At 41.3% G+C, this 17,563-nt stretch overlaps 1 protein-coding gene across 1 annotated transcript; it reads right to left on the bottom strand.

Annotated features, from left to right (window-relative positions):
* Nucleotides 1–7,170: 7,170 nt before the first annotated feature.
* LOC119275917 (ATP-citrate synthase beta chain protein 1) lies at nucleotides 7,171–14,743 on the bottom strand. The gene is made up of 17 exons (XM_037556845.1): nucleotides 14,597–14,743; nucleotides 12,747–12,858; nucleotides 12,558–12,660; nucleotides 12,351–12,416; nucleotides 12,142–12,265; nucleotides 10,499–10,633; nucleotides 10,123–10,183; nucleotides 9,958–10,034; nucleotides 9,419–9,574; nucleotides 9,188–9,316; nucleotides 8,964–9,096; nucleotides 8,746–8,873; nucleotides 8,500–8,605; nucleotides 8,340–8,416; nucleotides 8,172–8,242; nucleotides 7,742–8,026; nucleotides 7,171–7,643 (listed from the first exon to the last, which is right to left on the bottom strand). The coding sequence occupies exons 2-17, from the start codon at nucleotides 12,844–12,846 to the stop codon at nucleotides 7,568–7,570; spliced, it is 1,827 nt and encodes a 608-aa protein (XP_037412742.1). The 5' UTR covers nucleotides 12,847–12,858; nucleotides 14,597–14,743; the 3' UTR covers nucleotides 7,171–7,567.
* Nucleotides 14,744–17,563: the final 2,820 nt, after the last annotated feature.

Here is a 17,563-nt window from a genome sequence, read left to right as displayed (position 1 = left end):
CGACAAAACCTTCTGGTTGCATCATATACAACTCTTCTTTAAGAAATCCATTAAGGAATGCAGTTTTGACGTCCATTTGCTAGATTTCATAATCATGAAATGTGGCAATTGCTAACATGATTCGGACAGACTTATGCATCGCTACGGGTGATAAAGTCTCATCGTAGTCAACTCCTTGAACTTGTCGAAAACCTTTTACGACAAGTCGAGCTTTATAGACGGTAATATTACCATCAACGTCAGTCTTCTTCTTGAAGATCCATTTATTTTTCTATGGGTCGCCAATCATCGGGCAAATCCACCAAAGTCCACACTTTTTTCACATACATGGATCCTATCTCAGATTTCATGGCCTCAAGCCATTTATCAGAATCTGGGCTCATCATAGCTTCTTCATAGTTCGTAGGTTCATCATGGTCAAGTAACATGACTTCTAGAACAGGATTACCGTACCACTCTGGTGCGGATCGTGCTCTGGTTGACCTACGAGGTTCAGTAGTAACTTGATCTGAAGTTTCATGATCATTATTATTAGCTTCCTCTCCAGTTGGTGTATGCATCACAGGAACGGGTTTCTCGGATGAGCTACTTCCCAAATTGAGAGAAGGTACAATTACCTCATCAAGTTCTACTTTCCTCCCACTCACTTCTTTCAAGAGAAACTCCTTCTCTAGAAAGGTTCCATTCTTGGCGACAAAGATCTTGCCTTCGGATGTGTGGTAGAAGGTGTACCCAATTGTTTCCTTAGGGTATCCTATGAAGACACACTTCTCCGATTTGGGTTCGAGCTTATCAGGTTGAAGCCTTTTGACATAAGCATCGCATCCCCAAACTTTAAGAAATGACAACTTAGATTTATTGCCAAACCACAGTTCATACGTTTCATCTCAACGGATTTTGACGGTACCCTATTTAATGTGAATGCAGCTGTCTCTAATGCATAAACCCAAAACGATAGTGGTAATCAGTAAGAGACATCATAGATCGCACCATATCTAATAAAGTACAGTTACGACGTTTGGACACACCATTACGTTGTTGTGTTCCAGGTGGCGTGAGTTGTGAAACTATTCCACATTGTTTTAAACGAAGGCCAAACTCGTAACTCAAATATTCACCTTCGTGATCAGATCATAGAAACTTAATTTTCTTGTTATGATGATTCTCCACTTCACTCTGAAATTCTTTGAACTTTTCAAATGTTTCAGACTTGTGTTTCATTAAGTAGATATACCCATATCTACTCAAATCATCTGTGAAGGTCAGAAAATAACGATACCCGCCGTGAGCCTCAACACTCATCAGACCGCATACATCGGCATGTATTATTTCCATTGAGTCATTGGCTCGCTCCATTGTTCCGGAGAACGGAGTTTTAGTCATCTTGCCCATGAGGCATGGTTTGCAAGTATCAAATGATTCATAATCAAGTGATTCCAAAAGTCCATCAGCATGGAGTTTCTTCATGCACTTTATACCAATATGACCTAAACGGCAGTGCCACAAGTATGTTGCACTATCATTATCAACTTTGCATCTTTTGGCATCAATATTATGAATATGTGTACCACTATGATCGAGATTCAATAAACCATTTACATTGGGTGTATGACCATAGAAGGTTTTATTCATGTAAACAGAACAACAATTATTCTCTGACTTAAATGAATAATTGTATTGCAATAAACATGATCCAATCATATTCATGCTCAACCCAAATACCAAATAACATTTATTTAGGTCCAACACTAATCCTGAAGGTAGAGGGAGTGTGCGATGGTGGTCTTATCAATCTTCGAATCACTTCCAACACACATCGTCACCTCACCCTTGACTAGCCTTTGTTCATTTTGCAACTCCTGTTTCGAGTTACTAATCTTAGCAACTGAATCGGTATCAAATATCCTGGGGTTACTATGAACACTGGTAAAGTACACATCAATATATATCAAATATACCTTTGTTCACTTTGCCATCCTTCTTATCCGCCAAGTATTTGGGGTAGTTCCGCTTCCAGTGACCATTTTTTTGCAGTAGAAGCACTCAATTTCAGGCTTAGGTCTATCTTTGGGCTTCTTCATGGGAGTGAAAACTTGCTTGCCATTCTTCTTGAAGTTCCCTTTCTTTCCCTTGCCTTTTTTCTTGAAACTAGTGGTCTTGTTAACCATCAACACCTGATGCTCTTTCTTGATTTCTACCTTCGCTGATTTCAGCATCTCGAAAAGCTCGGGAGTCGTTTTCATCATCCCTTGCATATTATAGTTCATCACAAAGTTCTAGTAGCTTGGTGATAGTGACTAGAGAACTCTGACAATCACTATCTTATCTGGAAGATTAACTACCACTTGATTCAAGCGATTGTAGTACCCAGACATTCTGAGCACATTCTCACTAGCTAAGCTATTCTCCTCCATCTTTTAGGCAAAGCACTTGCCAAAGGTCTCATACCTCTTGACATGGGCATGAGTCTGAAATACCAATTTCAGCTCTTGAAACATCTCATATGCTCTGTGGCATTCAAAACATTTTTGAAGTCCCGTTCTAAGCCGTAAAGCATGGCGCACTAAACTATCAAGTAGTCATCATACCGAGCTTGTCAAATGTTCACAACGTCTACATCTGCTCCTGCAACAGGTCTGTCACCTAGTGGTGCATCAAGGACATGTTTCTCCTGTGCAGCAATGAGGATAATCCTCAGATCACGGACCCAGTCCGCACCATTGCTACTATCATCTTTCAACTTAGTTTTCTCTAGGAACATATCAAAAAACATAGGGAAGCTACAACGCGAGCTATTGATCTACAACATAATTTGTAAATACTATCAGGACTAAGTTCATGATAAATTAAGTTCAATTAATCAAATTACTTAGGAACTCCCACTTAGATAGACATCCCTCAAGTCATCTAAATGATACGTGATCCAAATCAACTAAACCATGTCCGATCATCACATGAGATGGAGTAGTCATCAATGGTGAACATCTCTATGTTGATCGTATCTACTATATGATTCACGTTTGACCTTTCGGTCTCTAGTGTTCCGAGGCCATGTCTGTACATGCTAGGCTCGTCAAGTTTAACCCGAGTATTCCGCATGAGCAAAACTGTCTTTCACCCATTGTATGTGAACGTAGAGCCTATCACACCCGATCATCACGTGGTGTCTCAGCATGAAGAACTGTCGCAACGGTGCATACTCAGGGAGAACACTTATACCTTGAAATTTAGTTAAGGGATCATCTTATAATGCTACCGACGTACTAAGCAAAATAAGATGCATAAAGATAAACATCACATGCAATCAAAAAATGTGACATGATATGGCCATCATCATCTTGTGCTTTTGATCTCCATCTCCAAAGCATCATTATGATCTCGGTCGTCACCGGCTCGACACCTTGATCTCCATTGTAGCGTCGTGGTCATCTCGCCAACTATTGCTTCTACAACTATCGCTACCGTTTACTGATAAAATAAAGCAATTACATGGCGTTTGTATTTCATACAATAAAGCGACAACCATAAGGCTCCTCCCAGTTGCCGATAACTTCTACAAAACATGATCATCTCATACAACAACATATATCACATCATGTCTTGACCATATCACATCACAACATGCCCTGCAAAAACAAGTTAGACATCCTCTACTTTGTTGTTGCAAGTTTTACGTGGCTGCTACGGGCTTCTAGAAAGAACCGTTCTTACCTACGGCACAAAACCACAATGGTGATTTATCAAATTTGTTGTTTTAACCTTCAACAAGGACCGTCTGCAGTCAAATTCAATTCAACTAAAGTAGGAGAAACAGACACCCGCCAGCCAACTTTATGCAAAACTAGTTGCATGTCTGTCGGTGGAACCGGTCTCATGAACGTGGTCAGGTAAGGTTGGTCCGGGCTGCTTCATCCAACAATACCGCCGAATCAAAATAAAACATTGGTGGTAAGCAGTATGACGATCACCGCCCACAACTCTTTGTGTTCTACTCGTGCATATCATCTACGCATAGATCTGGCTCTGATGCCACTGTTGGGGAACGTAGCATACAATTTCAAAAAAATTCCTACGCTCACACAAGATCTATCTAGGAGATGCATAGCAACGAGAGGGGGGAGTGTGTCTGCATACCATCGTAGACCGAAAGCGGAAGCGTGTGATAACGCGGTTGATGTAGTCAAACTTCTTCTTGTTCTGACCGATCAAGCACAGAACTAATGGCACCTTCGAGTTCTGCACATGTTCAGCTCGATGACGTCCCTCGAACTCTTGATCCAGCAAAGTGTCGATGAAGTAGATGAATTCCTTCAGCACGACGACATGGTGATGGTGATGGTGAAGTGATCCACGCAGGGCTTTGCCTAAACACTACAAGAATATGACCGGAGGCGTAAACTATGGAGGGGGGCGCCGCACACGGCTAACAATAGTTGATGTGTGTTCTAGGCGCCCCCTCCCCATGTATATATAGGTGGGAGGGGGAGGGAAACAGCCTAGAGGCGCCCCAAGTAGGAGGAATCCTACTTGGGGGCCTAGTCCAATTCGCCCCCCCCCCCCTTTACCATATTTCCCGGAGGGGGGAGGAAGGAGGGAAGAGGAGGGAAGGAAGGGGGAGGCCAAATCCCTCCCCTTCCTTCTATCTTCCCCTCTTTACTTCCTCCTCTGGTTCGCCTCATATAGGGGGCACAGCAGCCCCTGCTGGCTGCTGTGTTTCACCTCTTGGCGCATTAGGCCCATATCTTTGCCGAGGGGTGCCCGGAACGCCTTCGGTGACCCGATATGTACCCGGTACCCTCCGGAACACTTCTAGTGTCCGAATACTATCGTCCTATATATCAATCTTTACCTCTCGACCATTTCGAGACTCCTCGTCATGTCCGTGATCTCATCCGGGACTCCGAACAACATTCGGTCACCAAATCACATAACTCATATAATACAAAATCGTCATTGAACGTTAAGCGTGCGGACCCTACGGGTTCGAGAACTATGTAGACATGACCGAGACACCTCTCCGGTCAATAACCAATAGCGGAACCTGGATGCTCATATTGGCTCCCACATATTCTACGAAGATCTTTATCGGTCGAACTGTTATGACAACATGCGTTATTCCCTTTGTCATCGGTATGTTACTTGCCCGAGATTCGATCGTCGATATCTTCATACCTAGTTCAATAGCGTTACCGCCAAGTCTCTTTACTCGTTCCATAATACATCATCCCGCAACTAACTCATTAGTCACTTTGCTTGCAAGGCTTCTTATGATGTGTATTACCGAGAGGGCCCAAAGATACATCTCCGATACTCGGAGTGGCAAATCCTAATCTTGATCTATGCCAACCCAACAAACACCTTCGAAGATACCTGTAGAGCATCTTTATAATCACCCAGTTACGTTGTGACGTTTGATAGCACTCAAGGCATTCCTCCGATATCCGGGAGTTGCATAATCTCATAGTCGAAGGAATATGTATTTGACATGAAGAAAGCAATAGCAATAAAACTGAACGATCATTATGCTAAGCTAACGAATGGGTCTTGTCCATCACATCATTCTCCTAATGATGTGATCCCGTTCAGCAAATGACAACACATGTCTATGGTTAGGAAACTTAACCATCTTTGATTAACGAGCTAGTCTAGTAGAGGCTTACTAGGGACACGGTGTTTTGTCTATGTATCCACATATGTATCAAGTTTCTGGTTAATACAATTCTAGCATGAATAATAAACATTTATCATGATATAAGGAATTATAAAATTACAACTTTATTATTGCCTCTAGGGCATATTTCCTTCAGTGCATTTCTTCAACCCATGCCATTCTGATTTCTAAGTAATGCTCTTGTCCCAAAGAGATTGATAACAGACAATGTTATGGTGGCATATAAATGTGTAAATGCTATTAGGAAGAGGAAAAGGAAGAAGCCCTTATGTGTTGTTAAGCTGACATGATGAAGACATATGACCAAGTAGAGTGGATCTTCCTGCCAAACATGATGACTCGTTTTGGTTTCCCTCAGACATGGATAACCATGGTCATTAGATGCGTTAGGTTGGCTGGATTTGCGGTCAAGCGTTACGAGCATTTATCTCAAGGTTGCGTTCCCATGAGGAGACTTAAGCAGGAGATCCTCTATCCCTTACCTTTTCCTCTTTTGTGTGGAGGGATTTTCTACTCTCATCAAGCAAATCCAACACGACAGAGAGATCTAGGTGGTGTCTTTTGGGAGTACTGGCCCCAGTCACCCATACTTATTTGCGGATTACTGTATTGTGTTTTTGGAGGCTTCATTAGATAACTTTACCAAGCTGCGTAATATCCTTCAAGCTTATGTAGAGGCTTCGGGTCAATGGGTGAACTTAGAAGTCATCTATATTTTTTTGGTAAAGGTTGTGACGAGGAGAAAAGAGAGGACTGCGGGATAACCTCACTATCGGTCGTTGTTGAGTCTAGCATGTCCAAACTATTCCGACTAAACATGTGTTGCATAGATCTAAGTAGGACTTTTGTGTATTCCTTATCTCAATTTATATTGATCTCTATCTCCCTCCCGTTGCTTTGGTCATTCAAACCTTAGGATCCCTCATAGACACGACGTTTACTCGGCAGTTAACCTAGTGAAGCATGTTGCATCTATGCATGTTCCATCTTCCTTTCTTTCTTTTTGGCTTCTAGTGCTGAAAGACAATGATCTCGAATGAAGGGTATCAAGCTTGTTATGATGCAATGGATTCCTGTTGAGTTGGGTCAAGAAGAGAAAGATAGAACAAAAAGAATCATTACAATTGTGTCCCAACTCTTCCCCTCTTACTTCGCCTTCGATATTAGGAATAGATCCCTGTTGAGTGGGGTCGATTGTACTCCCGCTGTTCCTAAATATACGACAGTTTGCTAGTTGAATTTAGGAATGGAGGGAGTAACAGCCAAGGGTAGTACCCTAATTAGGTTATTTTCTTCTTGCATCATGTCATCATGCTATATCTTCAACCTAGGTTAACTAAACCCTCAATAGTATTAAACTCACTATCATGCAACTCTCAAGTAACATCCAAAAACTACTCTGTATGCAGCTTGGTAGGGCAGTGGCTGGTGATGTGCATCAGCATTTAGACGGATACCATTACATGGCAATAAATTTGGGATCAATCAGCTAGAGCTCGAAGCAAGCAAGACGTGCATATTCTATTTTATTACTCGTACCACATAATTTGACATTACAGAATTCGGATTTTTTGTGATGGGGAACTAGCATCACAAACATTACAACACTCCCCAAATTTGGCGGTCACTTAATTGATGATAACATGAAACAATTATCAAGTATCCTCTCAAATATCTGATGCCCTAAAGCTTTCATGCTTGAACAAAAAAAAAGACTTACTTTGGAGCTTATAAAAAAAACAGTCCCACAAGACACACAGCCAGTGCTCATCTGTAACGGTCCTCTCTCCCTCCTCGCCTAGTTGACAATCAGAACTTCGAATTCTATGCAATTATGCTTGATTTTATGGTGTACACACAACTGGAAGATCCATATGATGCCATGCTGAGTCGGCCTCACTTGGTGTAGAGGACATCCTCCCAAGGGTGACGGTAGAGTGGTTGCTTGAGCCTCTTCTGATCAAAGGTGTGGCTGTTGATCCAAGAAGCAGATGGAAATATTATTAAGAATGTAACTAGAGTAACAATAATGTACAGTAGTTGGTCACATTTATCATTATAAAGACTTACCCAATTAGGCCAATTGAACGTGCAAGCACAAAGAGTCCATTAAGATACCCAATCTCTACAATCTCATCGATCTCTTGCTTGCTGAACATTCCACTCCCAGAAAGAAGATCCAAGAAAAGCGAGCCAATCGCACCGTCAACGTTCATAACCAAATTGTTGGCCTTTGACAGGGTGTAGGTCTCAACCTGAACAGCGTACTCCATGTACTTGACTGAAGGGAAGTGTGTGTGAGCATATTTCTGTAAAAGCTGCACTCTCTTGTCCCTGTTGTCTCTGCTTTTGATCCTAATAAACGTATGCAAGTGAAATTTAGAAACAACAAACTTATGTCTTGAAATCCCTTTTCGGGTGAAATTCAGAACCAACAAACTTATGTCCTGAAATCCCTTTTCAGGTGCAAGCTTATTATGATGCCAAGGGTGTATTATACCTGTGGCCAATCCCAGGGACACGGATTCCCTTCTTTTTCATGCCCTCAACAAATTCATAAGGCGTAAGACCCTAGAATCAATTGATGTAGCTTATCAGATCAATTAAGAAACACATTAAAAACTGGAGTTGGGAAAAAAATATAGGGACAGGAAATAAGATGGCTCACCCTATCATATGCATCTTTGAAGTACCGAGCGGCATCATCAATTGCACCACCAAATCGGGGGCCAATTGTCAATAATCCTGTGTTATTTCAACAGTAAGTCTCAGTATGCTGTTGAGTACATAATGGTACAGGTTTGCATGTACCAAGTAAACAAGCTCACCAGATACCAAGCTGGAAACAAGGTCCTTGCCAGCCCTAGCAGTAACTATAGAATTGTGAGCACCGGATACACAAGGACCATGATCAGCGCAAAGCATGATGCATATCTGTCAGACATATCAAGAAACCTTATTAGGACCAAATGAACTTTAGATGTAGAAGGGGGGAAGGTACAAAATAATCATAGCATATTAGAGTTTTTGTAGGGAAGATAGATTATACATGTCACATTTAGCCCATAAATTACCTCAATAAATTGAGTACAATAACGAGGAAGGCTGCGCTTGAACCACAAAAGAGAAATAACATCACCAACTCCATAACCCCTTTCAATAATTGTAGACATGGGCACACCAGCATAGCAAGGTTCCTCACCTGCATCATACACATCGCATTTATTATTTTCAGAGTGGGATAGCAGGGCAAAGGACAATTATCAAGATAAAATGTTGCCATCAATCTAACCTCTATCATCAGAGATAGTGGAGATAATGTGTGTGGGAGCTCGGACCTTCCCACTTTTAATGGCAGTTTTAAGATCCTCAGGAATGGGGGGAGGTGTAACCTCAGGGACAGGAGGAATATTTCCTTCCTCAACCTGCAAAAAGTATATGTAACCCCAAGCTTTGATCCCCAGTAACATATTCCCACAAAAATTATACTTGCAAAAGACATCAGCTGTGATGTACCAGCTTCTCAAATGTCTCCTTAATCACACTTTCAAGAGCTTCAAATGAAGTCGGGACAACTGCCCCAGCATCCCTTAGTGCCTGATTCTTAGCTTGTGCGGATTCCAACTCACCACCGCTCTTCGCACCCTGTTATACCAAAAAATTAATAAACAAGATCCATGCATACTGAGTGTATTGTTCAGCTAACTGGAACTCGAAGAAAAGAACACCAACTTGTTTACAACTTACAGCATGGCCAAACTGGACCTCAGATTTGAATAGGCGTGCACATGTCCCACTAACCCAAGCAACAACAGGTTTCTGAACCTTTCCTTGTTTCAAGGCTTCGACGAGTGAATACTCATCACTTCCTCCAAGCTCCCCAAGAACAACCATCATTTTAACCTGAAGCCAACAAATGAAAAATGTTGATACACCATTGCTCAGAATCCAGACTTGGGTTACAAGTAATTCAGGGATGGCATTATCCTGAAAGCATACTTGTGCGCCAAACAACCTTTTTGTCCTAAAAATGTAATTTGGAGTAGATGGAAAGATAATAGAGATAGGCCAAAATTAGTGTAAAGGAGTTGCCTCCAAAAGTTGAAGATAAAAAGGATGTAACAAAGGAACATGTTACAGTGACATCCTGTGGATGTCCAATCATGTCAGAGAAGAAAAATACAATATTCACAGGACACTTAGGCTACAAAGACGATGAATATTCATATAGCACAGGAAGAAGGTTAACAGTATCAACTTCTATATAGAGATGTTAAGTGTCAAACCTGGGGTATGTTGTTAAAACGCAGAATGTGATCTGAAAGAGTTGAGCCAGGGAAAACATCCCCACCAATTGCAATTCCTGAATATGTTAAGAAACTGTTAGCATGGAAGCATTATTCATGTGAATCAGTATGTGTGACATTGACATTTATTCACAAACAAGGTACCTTCATAAATACCATCAGTCACTCTTGCAATCGTGTTGTACAGCTCATTTGACATGCCACCCTATTGAAATAATGGAAGTTTAGTTTGTAAATTTAGTTTGTAAATAGTATTCAAAATATACATTTGAGAATATATACTAATTAGTCATCAAATAAAAGAAGTGGAGTTCTGGAAAGAGAAACAAATGGAAAGCCAGGTGCTCTCCACTTTTTTGCAAGAAAAGAAGATAAAGACGAAGCACCATATGTAAACAAAAAGTCGTCATTACAGACACACTAGACAGTTCTTTTTATTTTGCTACTTAAGTGATGGACGTGAATCATGCAGAAATACATGCGATGAAGTAAGCTTATTAACAACGAAATTGAAGCATACCGATTTAGACACAAAACCAACTGATCCAGGCCTGTACAGCTTGCATTGAATTATGTTATCAATGGTTCCAGCAGTATCACCAATCTTGAAAGCACCAGCTTGAACTCCTCCAACTGTTGCAGGTCCAATGATGACCTGCAAGTAACACTAAATCACTTAGCAAAAATAAACAATAAATACGCAGTTTAATCGTTTATGTGCCCTCGGCAAAAATAGCAATCATTTCAACTCATACTATTCATCACCCAGGGTGCAGAATAAGTTATTCTTCACCGAGGTAATCTTACAATCACTTCATAATTAAATTACGTTTGGAATTCAAATAGTTACATTCCAATTGATTCACTACGTAAAATTTGGCATCAGAAAATAAATATATAGGTCATAAGACAAGAAAATTTGCAGTTTATGTATATTTTACACTATGTTTTTACGTTTGTAATTTTACATAACATAAAATATTTTTTACGACGATTATATATTTTTCTTACGGTCTCTTTTTACATCGGAAATAAGACAAAACTTACGGAACGTAAAATTATGGTGCATTGATGGTAAAATAGAGGGGGGGGGGTGAAGAATGACTATTCCTCACCCAGGGTGACGAATAGTCAATCCCTATATATATATATATATATGGACTCAACTATTTGTTTTTTCCACACAGGGCACACAAAGTCGCATTTTCCCTATCGCTCTGTTGGATCATCTTATATTATAGGTGTGATGTTCCAGTATATTTTTCTTGATTTTGGCAACTTTTACACTGTCAAAACCTTGAACAAGTTATGTAGTAGTAACTATTGATAGAAAATGGTCCTCCTATATTATGGGATGAGTAATTCCATTTGACATAGTGTTCAAAATATCGGCCGACATACAAGTTAAATCGGCAAGTTAATCCCTACTCGAAGGGTGGCCGATACGAAAATCCCCTTCTCATTGAATTAACTGCGCGAGCCAAGTAATCAGTCTGACAAGCAGATTAATCGGCTGTCAGACCAAAAAATCTTGGTGAGTCAGTTAACTGGTTTGATTGGGCAGCTTGCGCCGGCGGCACGCACCTCCCCACTCCCCTCTCCTTCATGCTTCTTCCTGCTCTCCCCTCCCGCTCGAGCAGCCACAGGCGCAGTCCACCAACCCTTTGGCCAGTGCATCCTACAGCGGGGCAGCTCCCTCAGAGTGGAGAGAAGCAGGGAGATGATAGGCGCTCGGTGTGAGACAGAGGATGAGAGGAAGAAGGAGCTGGGGACGTGCTCTGGGAAGGGGAAGAGAAGAAGAAGGTGGCGGCAGGAGAAGAGGAAGGAGGAGAGAAAGGAGAGTGGCTACACGGGGTATCTTTAACACACCCATCGCTGGAGCCATAGTGAACTGAATGGGCTTCAGCCTAGCAGCGGTGATGACGGCCCAAATGTGACTTATGCAGAAAGAAAAGACAAAAAAGGATAGTAGAGGGACAAGCAGAATATGGACAACACAAATATTTAGCAATATGTTTGGTATGGCCCTAGTTAACCTACCGATAAACGGTTTACCGATAAATTCAGTTAAATGGCTGATTCGCAGATTAATCCCTATTCAGTACCCGAGCGAGATGGTACCAGTTACCAATATCCGGAACATTGGTGACATATAATCCTTACCTTGTTGTTAGCACGTGCATAGCTAATTAGCTGCTTTGCGTCTGATTCAGGAACACCCTCTGCTATAATGGCTACAACTCGGACAGTTGGCTGCTTCAAAGCTGACATTGAAGAAGCAGCCGCACTGCAGATTTAGAAAATACAGTGAAATTGTAGTCGCTCCAGATCATGCAGTATTTCCCAGACAGATTATCAACTCTATAACTAACCTCCGGAAAGATGCAAAGTTGATAAATACATCCGCAGTTGGGTGTGCATTGCAAGCAGCTTCAATTCTACAAAAGATACATGAATAGATAAATTGTTCACACATAAATGCTGCACTAGCAAAGTGCTAATGCAACATCCCTCCATCTGAAATAAGAACTGCACAGTTGTTCAATCAAACAAGATATATGAGGGAGAAGAGAGCTCACGTAGGATGAACCGGAATAGCAATTTCTTCTTGTCCAAAGAAAAGTTTCTGGAACCCATCAGAACCAGGATTGATTATTCCAGCAACAGAAGGTGTTTCTCTCCCTATCAAGCAGTGCAAATTCAGTTAAGAAAGAAACAAAACAGAAACACTATAGAGTCCTTTTAAACTAATGATAGGGAGAATATACCACAGAGGAAGTCAAAATCAAGCATCCGTTGTATAGGGAGTTGCTTATAATTATAGAATAATGCTTGGGTGGTTTTCGAGAAAATTTGACCCGTCGCCATGATCTACTTCCCCTGCAAATTAACATGCATTAGCCTATGATATAACCACAGTAGTAGTTACTCCCTCCGTCCCAAAATTCTTGTCTTAGATTTGTCTAGATACGGATGTATCTAACACTAAAGCATAACTAGATACATCCGTATTTAGACAAATTTAAGACAAGAATTTTGGGACGGAGGGAGTACTATTTAGAAAACCATAAATCGTAAGCACCCTACTAGTCATCAAAGTACCAGAATAAAACGAAATCATGTTAGCACAATGACAGAAATGTTGATATGATATGTCAAGCATAAGCCTAACATCCAACATAGCAACTAGAAAGCATTTTCTATTGAAATAGTATTAAGCGAGTATTTTTTATGATTTCAAACAAGCTACTGACATAACTTATAGCTGATGAAAAAATGCATCTCTGTACCCCTGCAACACAGGGAAGAGTTTCTTTTTTTGCGTAATGATATAGGAAAGAGCTAACACAGGAAAAATTCCTGAGGATTGTAATACTCCGAAATTCCTATGAAAATCCTTTGAATCAAAGGAGCCCAAAATGTATACAATAGGAGCTGCCATCTGTGCAGAACACCAGATCTCAAATACGATGCACCCGCATACTCAGTTCTTGCTGCACACTCTGGCGACTAAACCAGAACAATGCCCAAACAAAATATCACATTTGTTTCCTCCAAGTAAAATCCACGTAAATATACAGATGTATGCTGACTTCCCACTAAGCTCAGAGCTTTCTACTCATCATCACACGCAGACAAACTAAATAAATAGGAGTACAAAGGAACATTTTAACAGCTGACGCACTGAGCCAACCAAATAGACTCGGGAATATGTGGCCAGGTACTTAGTCCAAGCGTCATTTTGTTTCTAAAACCTCCAGTACAAGCACTGTCACTAAAAAATCCTACTACTAAGATAGGACAATTAAGAAGGTATATAATCAAGTTGTCTGATCCTCAAAAGCAATAAGATATAAAGTTGTTGAAATCTGAGTAGAACACCAGATCCCAAATATTATGCACCAGCACATATTACTTCAACTACATCCAATGTTTAAATAATTTTCGCCACCAAGATTCAAATCCACAGTAAAGAGTATACTAAGTTTGCGTTTGCCCCAAGAACAGAGTTTTCCCCAATGCATCCCAAATAAACAATTTATAGCGACTAAAAAAGGACCTTAACACTTGAGCTAACCAAATGGACTTTCCAGACCACACAAGTTTAACCCTTGCCCATTGCCACCCAAAACCTATCGAATTTGGGACACTTCATAAGCCACGAGATCTCCTCAGATCCACACAAAAAGCGAGCGCCAGAGCCCAAATCCAACAAAACCCAGGGAAAGCTTTCACTACTCCCAACACGACAACGCGGCAATCCGTCAAATATGAAACAAAACTGCCGCCAAAGGGGCATTTTTCCGGACAAATTCTGATCAAAGGTAGCAAGCAGGGCAACCCATTCCCACCCAAAAACCCAAAACCCATAGAATCAGACAAGAGGGGCGGGATCTCCAGGAAACACCGCGGGCGGGATCCCGCTAACCGCGGCATCCACCGGGCGACTGGGGCAGAGAGAGCCGCAGATCCGCGGCGTCGGGAGCACACCCACTCGACCCGACCCGACCCACCAACCGTTCGACCAAACGCCGCAGGGAGCAGTAACAGCAGAAGACTAGATGCAGTGCGTGGGAGTGGGTGCATGAAAGTGTGAGCACGGTTTGCAGCGGCGAACCTTCCGATGCGAGGCAGGGCAAGACGAAGCGGAGGCAGAATTGCTCTGGGACGGAGATTGATCTGGGTCTCGCTCGGGGAAGACGGAGCTGAGGGGCAAGACAACTAGAAGAATTTATAGTGGCGGGTAGGAGATGGGAAGGTGAGAAGTAGGCGACGCACGCCCCCATCTCTCCAGTCTCCACCCACAAGAGCCGACGCCTTGACGACTGTTTAGACCTGGTCTATGAGCCGCCGGGCATTTTTTTCTTAAAAAAAGAGGTAAAATTAGATGATACCTTGTGCGATCCCGTGAAAATTGGTTGCAACATATTTCTTTTTTTTAGGAGAAACTTCCGGTCTATTTATAATCCATCATGATAATACAAAGCACTAAGGTAATAAAATTACAACTATGTATATGAGCCACCTAGCGACGATACTAACACACGAGCGAGCCGAAGGTGCACCGCCGTCATTGACGGTGTCCCAGCTGGGGAGAGGGGGTGTCTCTCGACAAATCGTCTCCCGGCCTGGTGGGCCGGACCGAAGGCCCCCATGTCGGTTCACCGGTGGGTCACGTCGACGCAGCCCACGACATATGAGGAAGGCTCCCAACCACTTGATGTATACAGATCTTAGAAGTCGTCTACAACTCATCCTCTTTATACATAGCTGACTAGGATGTAACCCTAGACCCCACGTACCTATATAAAGTGAGGGGTAGGGCTCGTAAAGGACACACAACAATCTTAGGGTAGATCGACTGTATTTTGTATCCCATTTGAAAGCAATAAAACACATGCAGGATGTACGGTTTTATTTCTCTTGAGAGCCCGAACCTAGGTAAAACTTGTGTCTTCGTTATCATCATCTCAAGACCCTTAGTTCGGGACCCCCTACCCAAGATCTACCGAATTTAGCTCCGTCATTGGTGCCCCATACAAGTCCCGCTAAGATATCGCAGAGATTTGATGAGGATCAAGATCGGCGAGCAGGTTGGGACCGGCATGACCTTTGTGCCCTGTCAGCTCTTCATTTTCGGCAGCATGGCCCTCTTCGCCGACTCGACCGGCCACATGGGCCATGTCGAAACTTTTTCTCTGGGATGGATTGTTAATTAGATCCGGCGGTTTGGAGTACACCGTGGACTTCGACGGAGAATTGATCTTTGCAAAACTAGTAAGCGTGCACGTGCAACGCACGTCTCCACCAATACACACGTAAAATTCGTTTGAGTATAAAGTTTGAATTTGTATTTTATAAATTCTGAACAATATAACAAGGCATGACAAAGATTAAATCGATGCACAATATGCATTTTTAACATCAACTCATAAATGATTCAGGAACATAATATCAGATGAACATAAATATAGTGAGTAATCATGCATGCAGGGCATGTCTCAAATGATTTATACAATAAATCAAACATAAGGGACCTTACAAATTTTATGGTAAAAGAACCAAGAGCAGACGCTGAAGTGTTGCAATGCAACCTAAGGAAAACACGATACATCTTTTGTCTAATATGCGTATGAAATTCTCGCACAAACTGGGATGTCTTCCTAAGATTGCCCCCTTAAAACTTTGGTAAGTATATCAAATACTGGCATAAATGGAGGAAGCTGCTACTATTCCACATAATAGTGGCTACTATTAAACACATGCTACTGGATCATGCACGCACACTGGCAGAGTGCCTTATTTTCATGTTCAATGTTGCTTCTTTGACTGTACCGTTGATAATCTGGTTCAACACAAGGAGTGGCACAACTTCAGAAGTCAAATTTCAAGAATCTTTATTCAAGAGGTTAAATGAATTAAAAATATCATGAGGAACAAACATTCATCCCGGTGCTATTGTTATAAATAAATGTGCATTTATAGAAAATACCTGAATGAGAGGTATCTTTTTTCAATAATTTCTTGTTAGGACAGAAAAGTATGAGTACTTTTGCTCAATCCCTTAAGTAGTAGAAAGGATCACTGCTTATTGTGAACGTGAACTCCTGACCAGTTTTCAATGAGGCAAATCTTGAATACTAATATCTGGGCCCTGAATATGTTAAATCTAGCTTATATCAGAGCAAATAAGTTGGAATATGATGAAAGAAGGGTGGGCATAAAAAGTTTTAATTACAATATTTATTGATAGAGCAAAATCATGTGCTTGCATGTGCATGCCAAACTTATAACTGACTCGTCCATAAGAGTCTACAAGCATGGTCTCAACTCTTTCACCAATTCAAATAACTTTCTGGTGCGATGCATGGTCTCCATGTGACATATTAGCCAAGCCACATTGATGTCATCCTCAGCAACATCCTAGATAATCTCCCTTGTGTTAGTTGAGGGACCAACTGTGCACATAATTCTCATTTTGTGCCTAACATTTGGATTAGACCACCACCTACACATTGGTTGATGTACTATTATTTGATGAATAACCATAAGATGCTGGTAGTTCTCGTTTTCCTGTCAAGAGGTTTTCTTACAATTAATTTCAATGCATCAATTCATAAGGTTCCTTATCCACAGAACAATGCATTATATTCAAGTTAGTTAGCGTTCAGCAATTAGTAGAGACATATGACATGATCATTTTGCACTTTACAGTACTAAGAAGACGACATGAGTTAATACCAAATGCATTTGATTAAACCATAGTTCACTCGAAGAACAAGATCACAACCAACTAAGTTGATTATATTTCAAGCAAGTGTGCGGACCACGAAAACAGCAGCAGGTGTTCAATTCAAACATATATGCAGACATACAATAAGTATACAACTACAAAAATTAGGATCCTGGTAAGCTGAGATGGCAATACATGTAAGAACTATACCAAACTAACCCGAGTATTGTTCAAAAACAATTGATATGTGATCTCAACATAGAGCACATATCATAACTTATAATTCAGAGATACGTGTGTGCTCTTACTGGGCACCTCGCTGCTATCTTCAGAAAAGAGGAATTGCCTTGA

Source organism: Triticum dicoccoides, chromosome 3B (genome assembly GCF_002162155.2).
Source record: "Triticum dicoccoides isolate Atlit2015 ecotype Zavitan chromosome 3B, WEW_v2.0, whole genome shotgun sequence".
NCBI classification, from domain to species: Eukaryota; Viridiplantae; Streptophyta; class Magnoliopsida; order Poales; family Poaceae; genus Triticum; species Triticum dicoccoides.
Note: the sequence above shows the minus strand (reverse complement) of the source record. Positions and strands in the feature narration are given on the sequence as shown.

What these genes read in the sequence shown, in the direction of transcription:
- LOC119275917 (XM_037556845.1), bottom strand. Translation starts at nt 12,846, where the DNA reads ATGGCGACGGGTCAAATTTTCTCGAAAACCACCCAAGCATTATTCTAT. An exon ending in AACTTTGCATCTTTCCGGAG is followed by an intron (nt 12,266 to 12,350) that starts GTTAGTTATAGA and finishes CTAAATCTGCAG; the next exon opens with TGCGGCTGCTTCTTCAATGT. An exon ending in GTCCCTGGGATTGGCCACAG is followed by an intron (nt 8,027 to 8,171) that starts GTATAATACACC and finishes TACGTTTATTAG; the next exon opens with GATCAAAAGCAGAGACAACA.